Genomic DNA, 20,330 nt, shown 5'->3' on the forward strand with positions numbered 1-20,330 from the left:
TAAGCTTGCAATCAAGCAGACAGCTTGCAAGTAACTCATGCAGGCAGGTTGCACTCCTTGAAAAGCCTTGCTGCAGCTTTTTCAAGCTTGCAATCAAGCAGACAGCTTACGAGTAGCTCAAGCAGGCAGCTTGCCAGCAGCTGCGGCTTCTGAAAAGCTGCGCAACAACTTCTTTTCTTCTATAAATAGGAAGTCAATTTAGTTCATTTATATATCAATTGAAATAGCAATAAAATCTCCCCCCCCCCCCCCCCCCCCCATCTTCTTTGGCTATATCTTTTATCATCGTGTACTTTTAATATTATTTATTTTGTCGGATCTGACTATTAACATCTTAGTTATACAAACTTCTATACCGAAAATAAACTTTGTGTTATTATGTAGAGTTTTAATATTTTAGATCAAAATTTATGCAATTAATTACACAAAATTTTGTACGAGAATTATTTTTCTTTACTTGCTTATGATATATTGCTTTTGAGCCAAGAGTCTATTGAAAACAACCTCTCTACTCCGCAAAAAAGCAGGAGTAAAGTCTGCATAGATCATACTCACCTCAGACCCACTTATGAAATTACACTAAGTATGTTGTTGTAATTATGTTTCTTTATCCGATGAACTAAAAGAAACCTTGGTGATAAAAGTGAGGTCGAATGTTAACTAATAGAAAGAAGGGTAGTAGTAGTTAAATAAACGCGACAGAAGCCTTTGGGGAAGAAAAAGGAAACAACAACAAATATTGGTACCGTTGTAGCATATAACTCAAACTTCCCGTCTCCTTTTCGAATAATGTCCTGACAAAAGGGGGGATGCGCGCGAAAGTGTGAAAAATATAAATAAACTGAAAAGAAAGAAAGAAAGAAACCTTTTGCAGAAGAATGGCGGACGAGGGTTTCGATGATGATTGGGACGCAGATTTCCTGGAAAAACTCGTCCAAGCAGAAGAACAAGCCTTATCCGCCGCCACTCAGCAGAAGCAACAACATCCGGCGGCGGATAGTGGGTATTCGCCTCCACGAGAGTTGTCTCAGAGAGTTCTTCCAGAATGTTCTACTGCTTCCAATCAATCATCCCATGCCGACATTTTCTCCGCTGCCGCTTCCCGCTTCGCAATCCCTGTTGCTCGTGGGTCCCACACTCCCGCCAAAGAAGAAGAAGAAATTGACAATTTGAAGGTTAGGAAATACAATCAAACCTCTCTATAACAACATCGTTGGTTTCAGATATTTTTTTGTTGCTATAGCAAATGACTCACATACGCGCATAACAGCATTTGTTAGTTAAATAATATTTGGCTGTTATAAGCAATAAAGATGTCAAATCCTAAGCTTAATCACTAATGATGGAAATATATATATATTTAGATAATATTCTTTTCATAAATAGTGTATTAAAGTATCAAAATATTTGGTCAAAAAATCTCTAGACTTATTATTGGTAATCTTAGATATTTTTATTTTTATAGGGCAGCCCGGCGCACTAAGCTCCCGCTATGCGCGGGATCCGGGGAAGGGCCGGACCACAAGGGTCTATTGTACGCAGCCTTACCTTGCATTTCTGCAAGAGGCTGTTTCCACGGGGTCTCTATATTTTTATTTTTATAGAGATAGTTAATTATTATAACAACAACAACAACAACCCAGTGAAATCCCACATCGTGGGGGTCTGGGGAGGGTAGAGTATACGCAGACCTTACTCCTACCAAGGTAGGACGGCTGTTTCCGAAAGACCCTCGGCTCAATAAAAGCATAAAAAGAAGTCAGATAAGGTTAAGAGATTCGGATAAGAGATTCAAAGCGATATGGAAATGAAATAATTATTATATTTACCGAAAAAGAAGATAGTTGTTATAGAAGAGTAATTTTACAAAGAGTGTTCTGTTATAAAGATGGTTGTTGTTGTTATACATAAAATAGTGTTATAGAGAGGTAAAATATAACATAAACAATCGGTTCCAAGAAAAACTAGTATGTTGGTAATAATAATATGAATAAATGATGGACACCAGACTACCTTAGCCCGCCCATTTTTGTGGTCTAGATTGTTCTTTGAATGGATTGCTTCAGTAGTCATTTTTTTTCTCTAAATTTGTTATTGATTTTCTGTTTTAATTTTTATTTTAGAGGGAGCTTGAAAGAATTTCAGAGCAGCGGACTCGTCTGGTACGTCATATACCCCACCAAATAGTCCCACATGTATGCTGTATAAAATTTGAATTTATGAAGTTCCAGAATTGAAATTGTTTCTATATGATTTTAGAGATATTTAGGGTATTAGATAGTTGTTTGAGTTGATTTTGATCAGTAATTGAGTTTTAATTGCTTTTATATGCTATGGAGATAAACGAACAGATTCGCGCAAGGCAAAAATTTTGAACTTGACCTTGTTGAAGAAACCTTGAAGTTTGAAGCCCCACATTGTGTTATTTAGCTGGTGCTTTGATTTGGCATTCATTTAGATTGGATTATGCCTGTTTCATCTCAACTTGACTTAGCATACTTTACACTGGTTTGCCTAGATGTATAATCCTTATTTGTGTGACATTGACATTGAGTAGATGCTGAATACTTATGTGTAGTGGTTTTATGACTCAAGTTGTCTTCAATAGATTTCTGATGAAAATTCCTAGTAGGTAATGATCTTTTGCACCGCTTCAGGAGCAAGAGTGCATTAAGCTCAGAAAGGAAAGAGATAAGAAAGAGAAGGGACTCAAGCTTGCTGCTCCAAAGATTGTGAACTTGTAAGTGCCTAGTAGAATTTGTGTTTGACAGGTAGTTGCAGGAAAATTTGGTTGTGGTGCTCTTCTTCTAGGGCAAACCTATATCTTATACATAACAAAAGTTGACCACAATTATTCTAGATTAAGGTTTGCACATAAGATAATAAGGTCATAGCCTGATCTGACAAGCAATAAATAGACATATTAATTGCTCCAATCTGCACAAGATTCCTTTTCTTCCCTCTGTCAAAATTGCATGCAAAATCTTATACAAGTTCCCCTTAGCCTATATTTTTCATAATGCTATTGCTTGCAACTATCCTTTTATTCTCGTTTTTGTTACAAGTATGTTAACTTTTTGGCTGTTTCTATTTCACATTGACTACAGCTAGTTAATCTGCACTACTAGATAGTACCAAAATGGAAGTGAACTCAAACTATAAAAGAAGTTAGTCTTAATAACTTCTATAATTTCGTAAAATGAAAATTTGTCATTTCTTATCCTCTTTTCGTCCTGCAAAAAAACCTCTTTTCATTATGACATTATTCCAATCTCTTTACCACATTGACATGGTACGTGACAAAAAAGTGTAATGCATGGATGTATTTCAGAGGCAGGAAATTTACATATTATCTCCAATTTAATTTAACAATAAAGATGTTAAGAACAAAATTACAAGGAAACATACACATTAGGGTTACAATAAATCTTGAAGAACAGAATGTAAAAAGTTTTAAATTTCTTTGAGAAGGTTTTGGAAGAAAAGATATCAAATTTATTTATCAAAGTTAGTAACGTCTTTCTCTAAGGTTCTTTTGAATCAAAGTTGGTACAAAGATTTTTTTTTTAAACAAACCATGCTCACACGCGTACAACCCACTGCTAGTTGACACTTTGAGTGCCAAACCTTTTGCAACTATACTGGTCCTTTTGAATTTTAGACATAAAATGCATAATATTGTATGTCTAGGGAGGAGCTTTGTGTTGCAACATCATGTTCTTTCTCATGCTTTTTGGTGAAACTTTTGCCTTCTCGGTTAGACACTAAAAGGAAAATAGTAGAAATTTAGTGAAGGTTGCTTCTTGCAGCGTGTAAAAGTTGAAGACGTCATAACATTGAAGAAGTTCTTATCTTTGCGAATATGCATTCTTTGAGTTATATATTTGATTGTTAATTTCCTTATCCATTTAATTTGACTTTTGTGTATCTATGTTTTTTTCTGGAATGAGAATGATTAGGTTCTAACTGTCATGATTTGCTTGCACTGCAAATGAGGTTAATCACATGTTACAATTACGGTCTCCTCTGTGTTTGCAGTAATACAGATTCGGGTATCAACATTCAAGGAGACCAAATAAAATCCCTAGAATGCCAAAACACGCACTCCATCAATGACCATATTGGCTCTAGCACAAAAGTCGGTTAGTTCAAATAAGGATATGGAAAGAAAATCAATTATTGGTTATGGTTCCTGAAAATGAGTTCCTTTCTGATCTGCTCAACCATTCTTCATTGCATGTTGAATCATAGGTACAATATCCTCAAAGGATGTCGGGATCCAGACTGAAAGACATGATGAATCTATCAGTTTATCATCTGAAAGCAATTTATCTGATACTTTTTGCCGTAGAAACAAGTTGTTGGATGCATGGAACTTGTCTAGTGGCCAAAGATTAGGAAGGCTTCTCATTTCGAAGTTGTACGCAACGTGTGAAGTTGATCTCCGTATCCTTTCTGGATACCTGAACATGAATTTGCCCTTAAGGTCGAGTATGGAGTCAAATAATTTGTTGAAGGATAATCTACAGTATACTCATTCTGGTGAGAGTGCAAAAGTGTCTCATCTTTTCTCTGTATTGACCAAGGTATATGCATTGAAGGATATCTATTTTCACTTTGACTACACTTCACCTTCAGGTTCCTGCTTCTGATTATTTTGCTTCTCTACATGTCCATACTTACAATCATTAACCAGACGATTGATCTCTATCAATGTCTCGGATTGTTTTTTGTATGAATTGGTATTCCTTATACTGTTGCTCAGTCTCTAATTACCTTCCACTACAACAACAACAACAACAACAACATACCCATTATAATCCCACCAGGTGGGGTTTGGAGAGGGTAGAGTGCACCCAGACCTTACCCCTACCTTGGGAGGTAGGGAGGCTCTTTCCGATAGACCCTCGGCTCAAGAGTCTATTTACCTTCCACTCAACCAGGAAAAAGGAAGTTCAGTCACGGGAATATAAGATTTTTCCTATTTTCACTTGCTTGAACTCTTCACCTCATATTCTGCTTGACACTTGCTTAGGTCATGCATAATTATTAAAGGCAATTGAACTCTTGACGATTAAATGATACTATTCTGCTGTGTCGTGTGTACGAGTCAAAACTAATAAAGAGTTTCATGGTAAAGTTGAAATAAGAGCTGAAACTTGTTAACAATTCCTATATTGTTGTAATAAAGAAATATTCTAACATAAACCTTTGCATTACTTTTGATGGTATGATGTGCTTATAATTGTTAGAAATGCTTTGTATCAAGTGTTTCTCTAATATATAAAACAAAAGTATAAATGACTAAATGAGTTAAAATGTTTACATTTCAAATATGAAGTTTCAGTAAATTTGACCTGGATGAGTTGTCAAGTCATATTCACCAATTCTGGTTTTAGTCACAATTCAAGTCATTTACCCTTCCATATTGCATTTTAAGTGGTAATTTGGTTAGTTTTGAGTTCACTAATTTAACGTATTTGAGTTACAAAATACACAAACGAGTTTATCTTAGATCAATTTGTTCTTTCTTTTATTTATTTAGTTTTGTTTCTTGAAATCTTGCAGAATAACTTCTTATAAATTCCTTTTTTTGATGTGGAAAAAATGGAAGAGTACCAATTAACATTCGAAACATATAAAATATAATAACAATAACAAGTATGGTTCAATCTAACTAATTGGGGTTGGCTATGTGAATCCTCATTATCCATTTCACTTTAGTTGGACCCACTTGCAATATTCAGTAAATTGGTGTTCTCTTACATTAGAGGGTCTTTTCATTTTCTACTGACATACTAATTTCTTAACAACTAAAGACTTACTAATCACCGGACCTAATATAAGAGTACCAACCTAATTAAGCCTTAACCCTTACTCGTTGGTATTGTTTATATGGATCTTTGCTTCTATTGACTATGCTTAAGTACCAAACTAATTGGGGTTAACTATGTGAATCCTTACTATCCAGTTTGCTCCACTTGAACTCGTCTCTTTCCAGTATTCAATAGTTTGGGATTCTCTGATAGTTTTTTTGCATTTTTCACTGAATACAAATCCCTAAATAGGCTCTTAGTAAAACTGGACCTATTGTAAGCGTACCAACCTGACTAAGCCTTAATCCTCACTATCTAGTATCACCTATATGGATCTGTCGCTTCCATTATGTTATATTTTTCTCGAAGTTTGCCTAAATTCCAAGAATTACAATAAGCTGAGATTAATAAAGGCTTTTCCTATGTTTTTTTATTTTCTTGAAAAGGTAATAGTTATCATATATTAGCGAAACAGTACATGGGTTGTACTGAAACCATATTTACAACTGAGCAAATAGGAAAAGTAAAAGCTAACAGACCAATCTACAATCCTAACAAGAACCTAAAATGTCGAGAGATGGTATCATCTGTATAAATCTGGGAGCACCAAAAAACAAAAATGCAGCACACAGTTTAGTTTGATCTTTGCCACTGTCTCAAAACATCTGGAGTTTCTTTCTCTCCAAATGGTCCACCATATGCACGCAGGGACTGTCTCTATCTGTCTGTCTCCTGCTCCAACTCCAAGGCTTTTCCAATTACCTTTACTTTATTTAAAAAAGAGGCTTCTCCTACACTTGATGTGCACCATGTTTCTATATTTTGCTATGCTATGGCTTATTTTACCTTCTTCTTAGACTCTTAGTAGGGTTGAACTCTCATTATTTGTGGTTTTATTTGTGTCTTGTAGATTAATGATGAAATGGTGAGATTCGAAGATTTGTTAGAAGCATTGGTTGGTCTTTGCAGACTTAAAAATGTGCGATTGTAAGCTTAGATATTTATCATTTTGCCTTCTGTTTTAGTTGCTAATGTGGGAATTTACATTTCTAAACATGTAAAACTTTTAAATGGCAATATCCATTTCTCTCAGTAAAGCATCCAGCTTAATCATGCAGACTTTTGTAATATGAGCAAGGGTATACCTTTTTTTTCTTTTTTCTTTTTTCTTTTTTCTTTTTTGAATGATAAATATGGCTTCCAGCATAGCCTATGGTTTTATTTTTATAATCCTTTTGAATGATTACAAAAACTATGCCTCAATTCCAATCAAGTTGGGGTTGGCTATATAATTCTTTATGATTAAATACTAGTATATGTTGTGTTGAAGTAAAAGGGACTTCATAAAGCCTTCATTTTATATCATTCTATAGAAGTTTCTTTTCACTAGCTTCATAACATTATTCTTTCCATACAGGTTTCTATTATTCATAGGTCTTTGCATATACTGCAAGAGGTTTTGAGTTTCACTTTCAGTATGGAAAGAAAATTTGGTAAAAGGTATATATCGCTTACTCAAATGCATTCTGTTCCTTCTCCATTCTGTTTCTTAGCTATTCTTGTGGATTCTTTTAGCATCAATGCAGAAGAATGATTTGATTTAAGGGTTTGACAACTGTTTAACCATTCCCGTCATGTAAGAAGCTTGCATTTGTCTGGATTCATAAGGAAGTTCAAATTAAAAAACCGGAAGAAGAGTTAGAAACTTCTGATCATCATGCAAACTAGTCTCTTCAGTCCTCTGATCCTTCACATTTCAAGATAGATCTTCAGGCGTTTTGTAGTTATCTTGCTAGTGCTAGTTGTTTAATTCCTTATTGGGCTCAAAACCCATGCTTCCATAACCCCAAAAACTAAAAAAAAATAAAGGAAACAAAAAGGAGAAAAGATAGTCCTTATCATCTGATCCAGAAATTTCCATATATGCTTTGATTTGATCTTTGCAGTGTACTTGTACCAGGGACAATATTGTGGTTGACGGACCTGTTTGTTGGAATAATGCGTCAGAACTGTTTGAATATGGATATCCTGGAAATAGAGGAGTACCATATGGCCAGGCTGAGAAAATATTTGATCAAGATCATGCAGATGGCCTGAGATTGGATACTCTTGAAACTTGCGCCAGAATTGGATCTAGCTGTTTGATATCGTATTGTTTTAACTACGATCCTCTGTTTGAATTAATGTGCGAAATTGTCACGATTCATGACGTAGAACATGTAAGCCTTGAAGCAGTTACAGTCATGAATCTGATTGTTGCAAGAAGTAATGCCTACTTGGAGAGGGACAAGTAAGTTCATATCCTTTTCTAATTAATTTACACATATTTTTAGAGCTCAGTAATATGCTTACGCTATTTCCTCTTTTATATAGGTATGGAACAGATATACTATTCCAAAGTATTGTAAAATTATTGAAGAAGGGAGCTCGCTTGCATGTAAAGAAGAAAGCTGTGCATCTTCTTCATATGCTACTAAATTGTAAGTACACATTTCTGTTTGGTCACGTGTTGGGTCACATGTTCATGTATCATTTTGATGTTATCTGGCTCCTGGAAGTTCTTTCTTGAACTAGATTACAGCACCTCAATGTTCAAAACGTAGCTTTTACTGCTTGGGCTACAACATCTTGTTATTTATATCATATTTTCTCTTCGAATAGTGCCTGTACTATCTTTTGGAGAATAAGCCAATATATTCTTTCTGATCTTTAGTTATTGGTTTATGCACCTTCTCCAATTTTATTATGGAAGTAAGATCAAATTATCCAAGTTTATTAAATTTTATTGTAGCCTCCCTACATTGTAGGGGTAAGGTCTGCGTACACTTTACCCTCCCTGGACCCCACATTGTGGGATTTCACTGGGTATGTTGTTGTTGTATTAAATTTTATTGTATTTTACCCATGCACCACAGTGGTAGTTGTGGTAGATTGCTGCTAACAGTAAGATATACTCTGAAGATGTAAGGTTGTTCGGTTGTTTTTAAAAAAAAAAAAAAAAGATGTAAAGGTTATTGCTGAAATTATCCATCTCCGAATAACTATCAGTTTGTTTTTTGCTTTGTGCAATGCTTTTCCTGACTATACTATTCAATAAAGGTCCAAGAGTAATGGCCTCATTCTGCAGCTGTTTCGTGGAGGGCGATGGCAGTGGCATGGTTGATACTAATTCCAATAAAACTTCAACTTTATCTGTAATCAGTATGATCTTTGAGAATTTGGCAGAGTGTATCACCTGCACTGGAAGTAATGCCGAGGTAAGCCTAGTACTTAATCTTCAATTATCCTATCTTCTCTCCTTTCCTCGTTTCGTATTTCAATTTGGCTCTCTAAAACTCCTCTGAATTATTGCTATCGTATTTAACATTGATTCTGTCTTGAATTTTCCAAGAATGGAATTTGCCCCTTCCTGCTTTTTATTACCCTTGATTCTCTAATTTTTCAGGAACTACAGCTTCGGAGGCACGCTATTATTTTGCTAGCTTTCTTCGCATCATCCGGAAAATGTGGTGTTGAAATTCTATTAAAATTTGGGCTTCCAAAAGGAAAGGATTTCCCTGCAATTATTTTGCAAAGCTTGGTATGTGATTTGGATCTAGAAGAATCGGATGCTGCTCAGCAGCCTGAAGTATTCAAAGAGAGGTATCTTTGAACACTTAAATGTGTTTGAGGTGTATGTTAGTCTTCAAAACATATGCCTGAAATGGAGTTAGTTTTTTGAGTTCTCCATGCGTTAAAGTACAATGATTAGCTGGAACTGAACATCAGAATACTTTTGTTTTTTGACTTTTTAGTTTGACAACCCATTTGTTCATCACGTTGAGTGGGTCCACGTTAATTCATGGAGTTTCTCATTGTTAGCAGTTCATTTTGTTTGTCTGCTCTTTTCCTTCTGAAAAGACCTTTGCGTATTCCAATAATTTTGCAATTTGATTGTATTGAAATTTCATTTTCTCAATCTTTTCTATTTGTTCTATTTGCCAGGACCTTGCTGATTCGAGAGGTACTCATACTCTTGAATAGACTAGTTTCACATCCCAAGTACTCCAGCCATGTTCTGCGGGCATTAACTAACAGTCGAGAGAAGACGACTTTGACAGTTGATGTAACAAGTAGATTATCCAGTAAGCGCACGTTCTTGTGGCAGGATGTTAGTATGACTCGACAGATTAGGGAATCTGAAATCGTAGAATTAGCTCAGGTGTTGAGAAGAAGAGTCTTCACGTTTCTTGGAGGTAGCCAGCCAATGAAAGAAGCATGAAAACTTCATTGTTCCGACAAGTGCATACACGCTTGAAGAGAACCGAACTATTCGAGTTATGATACTTGAGAGGAATGGGCGTGAAGCAATGTTGCAGCTTCTGTGCTGAGATTCCTTTGACTAGGTTTTTCAGCAAAGCTGCAATTCCGGTCAACCTGATGTATAAGGTGTAGTGTAATTGTATCAGCTTTTCTGTATATATTTGAAATGTATGTTTGTCATTGGTTGAAGAATAATGTTAGCAACCGCATTAGATGTATAATGTTCGAGGGACGGACTAGTCTTTCCATTCCAGTCATCTCCAAGCTGTCGTAGAGATGGGGATTCTTTATTTGCTTTTTCTTTATGGTGCAACCACATGCCCCAAATCAGCTCTAGAGACTCGAGAAGAGAAAAAAAAACAATGGGAAGACCAGACCTTATTTCTTTCGAGTAGTGGTTAACAGATTGTTATTTCTCCCTCTGCAGAACAAAGATCTCGAACATCGTAGAAAAAGTGACTCCCTCTGAACTACCTAAACTTCTCATGTTTCAAAGCTCAATCCAATGCACAGATGAAGAGTGGATCTATGATCGAAGTCTTTGTTACATTTATCTCGAATCTACTTGTAGTTATTAACGTGTTGGATTGAGATTGGTTTGGAATATAATGCTGTCTGCTTGAAACAGAAATGTAATCTCATTTTGCCTTTCGACTGTTAATTGAAGAGATCAATAACAATAATGTAATCTCATTTTGCCTGCCTTTCGACTGTTAATTGAAGAGATCAATAACAATAATGTAACCTCATTTTGCCTTTCGACTGTTAATTGAAGAGATCAATAACAATAATGTAACCTCATTTTGCCTTTCGACTGTTAATTGAAGAGATCAATAACAATTATTAAGGCCGTTCATCTTAAAGAACATTTATTATAATTGTGAACGGTATCATCACAGATTTTGCCACCGACATCAACCATTAATCCCCTTTAGAGTGACAATCCTACGATGAACCAATAGTTTTATTTTCCAAATTAAAAATCGCCTGCATATTGGTACTATAGTGGATAGAGGTGTGGTCTATTATCTACTGAATTCTGAAACGCATCATTGGAAATAAAAACATGTTGGGGCTTTACTTTTCCAGCAAATTTCTTGGGTGTAGAACATGTCTTCAAATTTTACACGGTTTCTCCAAATAACATTTCAGAAAACCTCTCCAATGATATCTAAAGACTACCAAACAGCACTGCTCAGCATAGGAAAAACTGAAGCAAAGGACTAACGAACACGACACATAATACCTTAAAGGGTTAAATAGTCATCGCCAAGAAAACCGAACAGCACTGGAACTTCAGATAAACCGTGAAACTTCTATTCAAAGTTGAAATACTCCCTCTAAGATGTATGTATACATATTACTTTTTAGCAAATAATTAACATAAAACCTTTTTACTAGCACATTCAAAATATCAGTAATACTGTGGTGGTTTATGAGATAACAATTTAAAAAAAAAAAAACTCTTGCCAATAAATTTGTGCCAGTTTTGGATCTCATTTTCTTCCAAAACTGACCACCTTTTGAGCTATTTCGCAAGGAGCAATCAAATGTAACAAAGAGAAAATTAACAATCAATCTGGGATATCCTTTAAAAAGTTACATTTGCATCCTGGAAATGAAACGAATTACATAAAAGAATATTAAGATTCTAAAAGACTGAAACGAATTACATAAAAGAATATTAAGATTCTAAAAGACTACTTCAAACTCATTATCTAGGACATTACAGCGCCAACAGATAAAGGCATCTGTGGACGTACATGAGCGGATATCTGCGAGATATCTCTTGTATTCTTCTCACAATGATCCACTTCTCCATGTATCCGCCTCAAATGGAATGTCGGGATGTTGAAGCGAGGAACCAATTCAAAGGAGTTGTGTTGCTACAACTCAATGACAAATTGGCAGCGATGATATTGGTTTTCTCAATCTTCGTTATCAGAATCGCCAAATTTTATTTTTGTAGCCTTTGGAGCATTTGCATCAATTTCTCTAAAATGAGCACCATAGAGCTTGGACTCCTGCAAATAGCAATGCAGGGTAAGGGGAGGTGGAGAAACAAGATTCAGTTGACAATTACTAACAGAAAAGCATGTGTTTCTATACAGCAATTTTCAATCGGACAAATTATGCCAGCAAGAAAAGCATGTACTAATATGCTGTTTAAATCTAGAAAAAGGCTGACCCTAAGGATTATCAAGTTCATCTAGAACAAACTACACTGCTATTACCCTTCCACTCCCTGGAATCTAACTTCATCTAAATGGTCGCTTTTTTGGTCTTCGGATGCAAAACCTCCACTCTTGAAAGCTCCTCGTCTTTCTTGGCTTAATCCAAACAGGCATCAAAGGTTTCTTAGGGTAGCATACTTCTCAACGTAAGTTGTTCTCAATCCCACATGCCCCCATGGGTACCAAGAGTTTAACCCTCAAACTTGATAGGCAGAACTATCCACTACTTGTATTTGACAGTCATCAATACCTAAAACAAGCATTGAATGCAGCAAAATGAAATATATCGAAATTTGGGGGACTAATACATTCGCACTTCAAATCACAAGGCAGTATACTGAGGGAGAGTCCTTGTTACATCTAAGCTTTTGAAGCACCTTCAGCATTATAATATCATGGACATTTCCCACCCACTCCCCACACCCCTGGTCCGCGTAGAAAGAAGGTTATTCCATCATCACTACTAGAACATGTTCAACTTTTATCATCTAAAGTCTTCAAAACCTATGGGGAGAAGATCTGGGTACTTTCCTATAACTGTCCCCATAGCAATAACATACTCGGCTATCTGAGGTGTGCACCATCTCTATCTATGGCCATGAAAGAAGACAGCCTTGCTCAAAGTCCTCCTAAGCCATGGCCCAATCCAACAAAGGTGCCAGCGGCGGGAAGCAAGCTACAACTTAAGCCTCTACAGCTTGGCCCCACACCAGTGTGTCCCTACTAACCTGCCTAAAACTCTACAAGCATGTATTGCTACCAACTTAGCCTTAACACTCACTTCTGATAAGCGCAAATCATCAGTTGTGCCATTAGGTAAACAGTAACATACTCACAATATGCAAACTAAAAGCTTACCTTTTTCTTTACATGGGTTCCGAAATTAAGAAGGGCAGCTGGAACATTCTGTCCAGCTTCTCTGAGGACATTTATCAACTCCCCAGAAAGTCCCTGTGATATACACACTCAATGTAAGAATCAAAATAGCAAAGCACTGGAGAAAATAGTACAAGGAAAATAAAGGTGAGATCTCTATTATAAAGATCAGTCAAACAGTACCTTGTTATCCTTAGTGAAGAATGTATGAGCTACACCTTTTTTACCAGCCCTTCCAGTTCTTCCAATTCTATGAACATAATCCTCTGTTGTCAAAGGGAAACTATAATTTATCACAACTTCAACATCAGGAATATCCAGTCCTCGAGCAGCTACATCAGTAGCTATCTGCAGAAGCATAACAATTATGTTACAATGAGGCTTTAGCACGTTTCGACATTCACAAAAGAAAACTGAGCAAACACAGCAAGATGATGAGCAGTTGATCCAAATCCAACAAGGAAGTTACAACACAATTTCCAGCCAACACCAGAGCAACACAACTAGAAGTCACAAAAAGTATCAGGAAATCGATCTTGCAGGAATGAGGAAGAAGCAAAATATGGCAAGACATTTTGATGGAAAAACTCTTCTTGGACAGAAGAGGATTGGCTACTCCGAGGTTCAGCAGAGGAATCCTAGCCGGTAAGTCAAACTACTGTGAAGCCATTGCATTATCAAAAGGTCATAATCAATCGACCAAACATGTGAAAAATCAGTCAAACAAAAGCACAAATATGGTTCTTTGGGTTCTTATATACTTGATTAGTTGGCTGTATATGGTTTGCATCCTCTTGAGATGCTATTCAAGTAGTGCTCTACCTATCAGATAAACATCACTGGAAGTGGAAACAAAAAATGACAATCGGAAAACAGTGTGTACCATTAGAGGACAGCTTCCATCCTTGAAGAGTGACAATGCCTTAGTACGGGCATGTTGTTGCTTGTCACCACTAATGGACACAACCTTCCAACCCCTGAAGCGAAGACACAACAAAGATTCAAACAAAATGTAAACGAGATATGATTTTGGACATGTCTACAGCACAATACAATGAGCACGGTTCATACTGCATGTACCAATTTTGCAGGTTAGTTCGACCATGTATTATCAGCAGGTAATTGGAAGCTGGGCATAGGAATTTAAAGTTTTGCTCACAACTAAACAGAAGAGTCAATAGAGTTACCTTTTCTGTAGCATCATTTCAACACGAGAAGCTTCCTTCTTGTATAAAACAAAAACCAATACTCTATTCCTGTTCAAAGTTTGCAACCTCTTGTAAGCATCCATTATAAGGAGATTTAAAAAAAAAATACCCAGGTTAAACACCAAAACAGGATACAAGTGATGCAACTACTATCCCCAATAACTGATGATTGAGGAATGTACCACTGCCACAAAGAAAACTTGTGTTGGGCAATGAATAAGGAAATAAAGAAGAAAGATACAACAAAAATCCACTGGGAAGTACAATAAACTCATCCACATATTTTTCAGAATAAAAGGAGATAATAGCGTGTGTGTGTGTGAAAGAGAGAGGTGCACTTTTCCCCCATGCTTTGATAAACTAATAACTACCTCCTGGTAGAAAAATGGAATCACTACTTTCAGGATACCCCCTCACTTGGTCAACCATCTAAAATAAACAAAAGGCTCCACCAGACAACTGTGTTTAGACAACATTAGCCACCAGTCTAAATTAGCCACCGCACATGGGCAGATTAATCATTTCACACTTTTTGAGAAAGGTAACATTATATTAAACATCAGCACAAAGGATGTGCTGGTCTGGTCATTTCAAACTTGTCACTTTGGCGTGACTTCAAAATAAGGAAAACTGTAATAGTTGACTTAACAGGAAGGAAGCAATCCATTTAATTCCTAAAAGTACCAAGAGAGTTAAAAGCTTAATTTGTACACAAGGAGGTAATCAAGATATTTAAACCACGAGCATAGAAACTTTACCAGTATATAACAGTTGCTACTGCATTAAGAAACGATTAAATGCGTGTTCTACGAGAAGTTCCACCTAACCTATGGACACTGTTGACTAGCATATTTCACGAACATAATCATTCATGAATATCATTATTCATATACTACAATATAGTGGGAATTATCATTGATGTCAGCAAGAGACAATGAGTGCAGGCTTGAGAGCTGGAAATGAGACCAGAAATCTGCCAGTAGAGATTTCTTCTTAGAAGATATACCTTCTGGACTTGTGGTACTTTTCCAGCAAGCATTGAAGACGCTCATCACGTGCTCGATCTTCCAATACCTATAATGTAAAAGAAAGTGGACAAGCAATTCAGTAGGAAGAAATGGAGATGAACTTGTAGGTCTTCTCCTATTTTCTCTATTGATTTTGGTTTTCGGTTTACTTTGTTGGTCGCTTAGCTAGGAAGGAAGGCAACAATATGCTGATCATATGAAAGAGCAGGACAAATTACAAGAAAAACTCCATATTTAAGAAGTCGTTAGAATTTTATAATGAAGTTTACCTCGACAATTTGCATGACATCGTGGTTGGCAGCTAAATCTTCTGACCCTACAACTACCTGAATAGACTTCAGTATTAAGCCAGGAGAGGAACTAGAACAAATTTGAGAATGTATTCCGAATGGTGAATCAGACCTTGATTGGATTGGGATCCATGAATTCTTGAGCTAATTGATGAACAGCCGCAGGCCATGTAGCACTGAACATAACACTCTGCCGAACTGCACAATTTGATGGGACTTGAATCGTGAACAGAAAAAATGCATGTTCACAAAATTGAAACTTCATCTAGCTAATATCTGAAGTGCAAAAACCGAGGAGCAAAAGCTTACCATGTAACATGGAAGGACAAGGATATGAATCAAGAAATTCAAGGATTGAAATATTTACGAGAGTCAAATTTTCAAAATACCTTATTCGGTAATACATATATACTGAGAAAAAGAAACAAAAAATAAATTTTAACATATGGATGTAATTCATGTACAAAAAGGATAGAAAATGAAACCACGGAGTGTATCATTGGGACATATATATTGCAAATACAATAAGCTGTGAAGGCATTCGATGCAAACATTCCATTACAAAAAAACAAGAGAAAAATATTGCAACCGGCTAAATCTATCTGATAAGATGTCCATCAGAGCTCCAACTCTAAGAATTCAAGCTATGGAATCAAATGCAGAGAGCAATATTCATACCAGAGCATGTTTGGCTCAATATGGCACGAACTGCTGGTTCAAAACCTAAATCGAGCATGCGATCAGCTTCATCTAGCACCTACAGCAATATTAGTAACATCTGTCAACGATAAAGGAGCATGACAGGTGACATGTATTCCATTTATATTAAGTTCATACTACCGAGAAAAAAGAATTAAGTCATACTTCAAAAGTTATCTCGTGATCATGTCAGGGAAATTAAGAGAAATGGAAACAGTTCTATTTCTTAATTTGTGATCACATTACTGAAAATAAAGGGTAATACAATCTCTATTTTTGCTTCCATCGCATTACAATAATACATTCACTTACATATCAATGGTTACTTTGAAAGACTTATAACAGGGAGTTTATTTAAAAAGCTCTTATCAAATGCCATTTTGTTTCTGAATAAGCTAAAAATAAGGAAATTGGCAAAGCTCACAACAATCCAGAATAAGAATGCCAAAGCTGTGGGCCATGATAAGCATATCATTTGTAAGTTCTACAACAGCTAAGCTGCAGAAAATACGTACCTCAGTAATTCTTTCACTAACCCAAAGATAAACTCCACAAACAATCAAGTGAAAGTACATAGATGCTAAATAGAATGTTAAACAACAAGAGATGATTTTCGAGCATATTTTCAGTTTTATTTCGAACAAGACCAAACCTCACAAAATTCATATGCAGCAACTTGAAAGATGAGATCACAAAAAACCACTGAAAAGGGAAAATACTACTCCAAAATCCTAATAGAAAAATAAAATTACAAAGTACTTACACACATACAACAACCACACATACAGAACAGAAGCATCCAAACTAACCACACTAATTGACCAAACAAACTTTCATGACGTCGTGCTTACTCAGACTTCATCAGAGATCCTTAAAGTCCCAAACATAAATGAAGGGCACAAAAGCACTCACCACAAAAGAAACCTCTTTTAAATTGCAAACTCCCATTTCCATCAAATCCTGCAAACGACCAGGGGTTCCAATAACAATATCCTGCAAGCAGAGGATATGATTTGAGGTACCGCCATGCAACTCTAACTCAAAGAATGAAAAGTGTGAAGCACGTATAACATCCATTAAGAAAGTCTAAGAAAGCAACCATAAGACCTTAAACTGACTTAGAGATAATTATTACTATATCATACTGAAGATCATCAGTCAAGACTCACTGCAACAATAAATACAGAACAAGTAACCAAATGAACTCTTACCACACCAGATCTAAGAGAAGCCTTTTGATGGTGCTTATCAACTCCACCATATAGACAAACTGACTGAACACCAGTAGGCTTCCCAGCCTCGCAGAGAACATCTGCTATCTATTATAATGAGCAAGATCGTTCAATAAAGCAGAAAAATCTGGATCGGCATTTTGTATTTGATAGTACAAGGTAAAAGATGCATATATTTATTTAATAAAAGAAAACAAAAGGAAGGATTTAGAAGATATTTTGGCCAGATACTAAAAGATAAAGTTCTGTGATCATTTGCCTTTTGACATGCTAAATTTGAAAAGAACTAAGAAGTTTCTTTGCCACCGAACTACAAAGTTCAAGCTTTGATGAATGACAATATTATTCGGTAAGTGAAGCATTAGCTGAAGTGAAATCAAACTCACACAACAGAATCAGTAAAAATACCAACAATGCAAGAAAGCAAACAACTTTAAACACAATTCCAGGTATAATTTTCAGGAACATACTTGTTGAGCTAGCTCCCTTGTAGGCGAAAGCACAAGGCAAACCGGATTCTTAGACTTTTTACTCTTCCTCTTACCCATGATGTGCATAATAGCAGGAATACCAAAAGCCAACGTCTTACCTGATCACATAACAAAAAACAAAATAAAAGTAAATAACCCACAAACCATAGCCCACTATTACACTAACAACTTATTTTGGATCCACTATTTTATTTTATTTTTGATTAAGCACCGGGTGTCCGGGTCTCTTTGAGCCCCGACTAATCCCGGGGGTGCACAGGCCCTCGGCAAGGAGTTTCCCGCAAGTGCACCACGGGTAATTCAGGGTTTTACCCCAGTCCGATGGCCCTCAGAAATTGTTTGCACCCAGTGGGTTTCGAACTTGAGACCTTGAAAGGGAGCACCCCAAGGCTCAAGCCAATTACCACCAGGCCAACCCCTGAGGATCCACTATTACACTAACAACTTATTTTGGATCCACTATTACACTAACAACTTATTTGGATGGTTGCTACATATCGCTTCATAACGTGTCGTATCATATTGTATTGTTTTGATAAGCAAAGACAAAATGAGAAACGCAATCACGAAACAATACAACAAAATTTAAGTAACAATCAAAACAAACACAGTATTATACAATACAATAGGTAACAACCATCCAAACAAGCTGTAAAAAACTCAAATTCCAATGTTATACCTGATCCAGTTCTCGCGATTCCAATGAAATCGCGTCCATCTAAAAGGAAAGGCCAAGAATGAGATTGAATTGGTGATGGTTTCTCAAAATTCTTACAACATTCCAATACTTCACTTGGTAAACCTGAATCAACAAACTTAACTAAAGCTTTGTACTTTAACTCATTAGCACCTTTACCAGTAACCACCACATTTGTACTACTACTTTCTTTAACAACTTCCCCATTAGATAACTCAACTAACCCACCAAAAGTTTCAGTATTTCCATTAGACCCACTTAAAGTTTCAATCTTTCCATTAAACCCATTTTCTTGTTCTTGTTTCTGCTTCTTCTCCTTCTTTTTCTTCTTTTTTTCAGATAATTCAACTGAACCATCAATTATTTCAGTATTTCCATTAGACCCACATAAAGTTTCAATCTTTCCATTAAACCCTTCTTGTTCTTGTTTCTTTTTCTTCTTCTTTTTCTCTTTCTTGGATTCTACAACAATTTCAGGCTCTTGATCTTCAAGCTTTCTCTTGTGCTTCTTATGGGATTTGGATTCATTGTTTGTTGAATTGTTGAGGGTTTGTGGTTCATCATCTAACTGTTTTTTTGCTACCATGGCTGCTCAATGTGTAGAGAAGACACAAAACCCTAAGGTTTAAGGAAACAAGTGGATGTTGTATTTGTAGTTGTTGGCTATTTTTTGTTTTTCCCAAATTCACCTCTGTTTTGAAGTGAAATTACCATGAGATAATGGTCCCTAATGTATTGGGGTTGGTTCATTTTGATCCTTGGTATATATAGATTAACAAATATAGTCCTTGAGATATGAAAGTTTTGGACACTAGGGGTCGTTAGCTCAAGGGATTAGGTAGATTATTTTGGTATAAATTTTAAAATTAAATTTATCATGTATTTGGTTGGAAGAAATTAGTTAAAGCGTTATTTTTTATACCAAATTTTTGATGCAATTTATCCTATATAAAATGTGAAATTGATTATCTAGGTTATAATTCCAAAATTATAATCATGGGATGTCCTGATTTTGAATCAAATGACCCCTAAAAGTAACAAAGTATTCACATTCTTTTATTAACTAGCCGCGTTATTTTTTATGTATCGTAGCTTCAACGGGAAGACAATTTTACTTTAGTTCGTCCCATTATTTTTATTCAATGTAGCTTTAATGGTGAGACATTTTTCTCCATTGGAACTCCAGAGCTTATTAGTTTTGTACAAATAACAGTGATATCTAGCCCAATTTATATATACCTAGATAATTCTATTGAGTACTTGTTATCTCCCACAAACACATGTATTAGGTACTATTCCCACTACGGTTTAGATAGATGCGATGAAATCACCTAATATTATTTTGTCTGTTGGACTGGATTATTGATCTCCATAATTTCTACCCACTAGATTGACTGCTATGTCACACATTGGATGTGAAAATTTTATTTATTTTTAGCTAATTATTTTGTGTCTAA

The 20,330-nt window shown here is 35.9% G+C and overlaps 2 protein-coding genes across 4 annotated transcripts; one reads left to right on the forward strand and one right to left on the reverse strand.

The window, feature by feature from the left end:
• Positions 1-717: 717 nt before the first annotated feature.
• On the forward strand, positions 718-10,862 carry LOC132635371 (protein SENSITIVE TO UV 2). Its single transcript, XM_060351737.1, has 12 exons — positions 718-1,175; positions 2,124-2,162; positions 2,658-2,740; positions 4,039-4,142; positions 4,252-4,586; positions 6,727-6,795; positions 7,234-7,316; positions 7,777-8,106; positions 8,190-8,296; positions 8,916-9,073; positions 9,262-9,458; positions 9,801-10,862. The coding sequence occupies exons 1-12, from the start codon at positions 879-881 to the stop codon at positions 10,075-10,077; spliced, it is 2,079 nt and encodes a 692-aa protein (XP_060207720.1). The 5' UTR covers positions 718-878; the 3' UTR covers positions 10,078-10,862.
• Positions 10,863-11,669: 807 nt separating this feature from the next.
• LOC132635372 (DEAD-box ATP-dependent RNA helicase 5) lies at positions 11,670-19,502 on the reverse strand. Of its 3 annotated transcripts, none has more exons than XM_060351739.1 (13): positions 18,856-19,502; positions 18,156-18,274; positions 17,665-17,772; positions 17,366-17,446; positions 16,433-16,511; positions 15,867-15,952; positions 15,734-15,790; positions 15,443-15,510; positions 14,416-14,484; positions 14,112-14,205; positions 13,412-13,576; positions 13,211-13,303; positions 11,670-12,142 (listed from the first exon to the last, which is right to left on the reverse strand). In XM_060351739.1, exons 1-13 carry the CDS (start codon positions 19,457-19,459, stop codon positions 12,047-12,049), a joined length of 1,719 nt encoding a protein of 572 aa, XP_060207722.1. In that variant the 5' UTR covers positions 19,460-19,502; the 3' UTR covers positions 11,670-12,046. The 3 variants fall into 3 exon arrangements, with proteins under 3 accessions (XP_060207722.1, XP_060207721.1, XP_060207723.1); XM_060351738.1 differs by having other exon boundaries at positions 17,665-17,768; positions 18,152-18,274; XM_060351740.1 differs by lacking the exon at positions 17,665-17,772.
• Between the last annotated feature and the right edge of the window lie 828 nt (positions 19,503-20,330).

Source organism: Lycium barbarum, chromosome 4 (assembly GCF_019175385.1).
Source record: "Lycium barbarum isolate Lr01 chromosome 4, ASM1917538v2, whole genome shotgun sequence".
Classification (NCBI taxonomy): domain Eukaryota; kingdom Viridiplantae; phylum Streptophyta; class Magnoliopsida; order Solanales; family Solanaceae; genus Lycium; species Lycium barbarum.

Coding starts and splice junctions, on each gene's coding strand:
- LOC132635371 (XM_060351737.1), top strand. CDS start 879: ATGGCGGACGAGGGTTTCGATGATGATTGGGACGCAGATTTCCTGGAA. Junction 4,143..4,251: donor TGGCTCTAGCACAAAAGTCG/GTTAGTTCAAAT, acceptor GTTGAATCATAG/GTACAATATCCTCAAAGGAT. Junction 9,459..9,800: donor CCTGAAGTATTCAAAGAGAG/GTATCTTTGAAC, acceptor TCTATTTGCCAG/GACCTTGCTGATTCGAGAGG.
- LOC132635372 (XM_060351739.1), bottom strand. CDS start 19,459: ATGGTAGCAAAAAAACAGTTAGATGATGAACCACAAACCCTCAACAAT. Junction 18,275..18,855: donor AATCGCGAGAACTGGATCAG/GTATAACATTGG, acceptor TTATGTGATCAG/GTAAGACGTTGGCTTTTGGT. Junction 16,512..17,365: donor TAAAAGAGGTTTCTTTTGTG/GTGAGTGCTTTT, acceptor ATATTGCTGTAG/GTGCTAGATGAAGCTGATCG.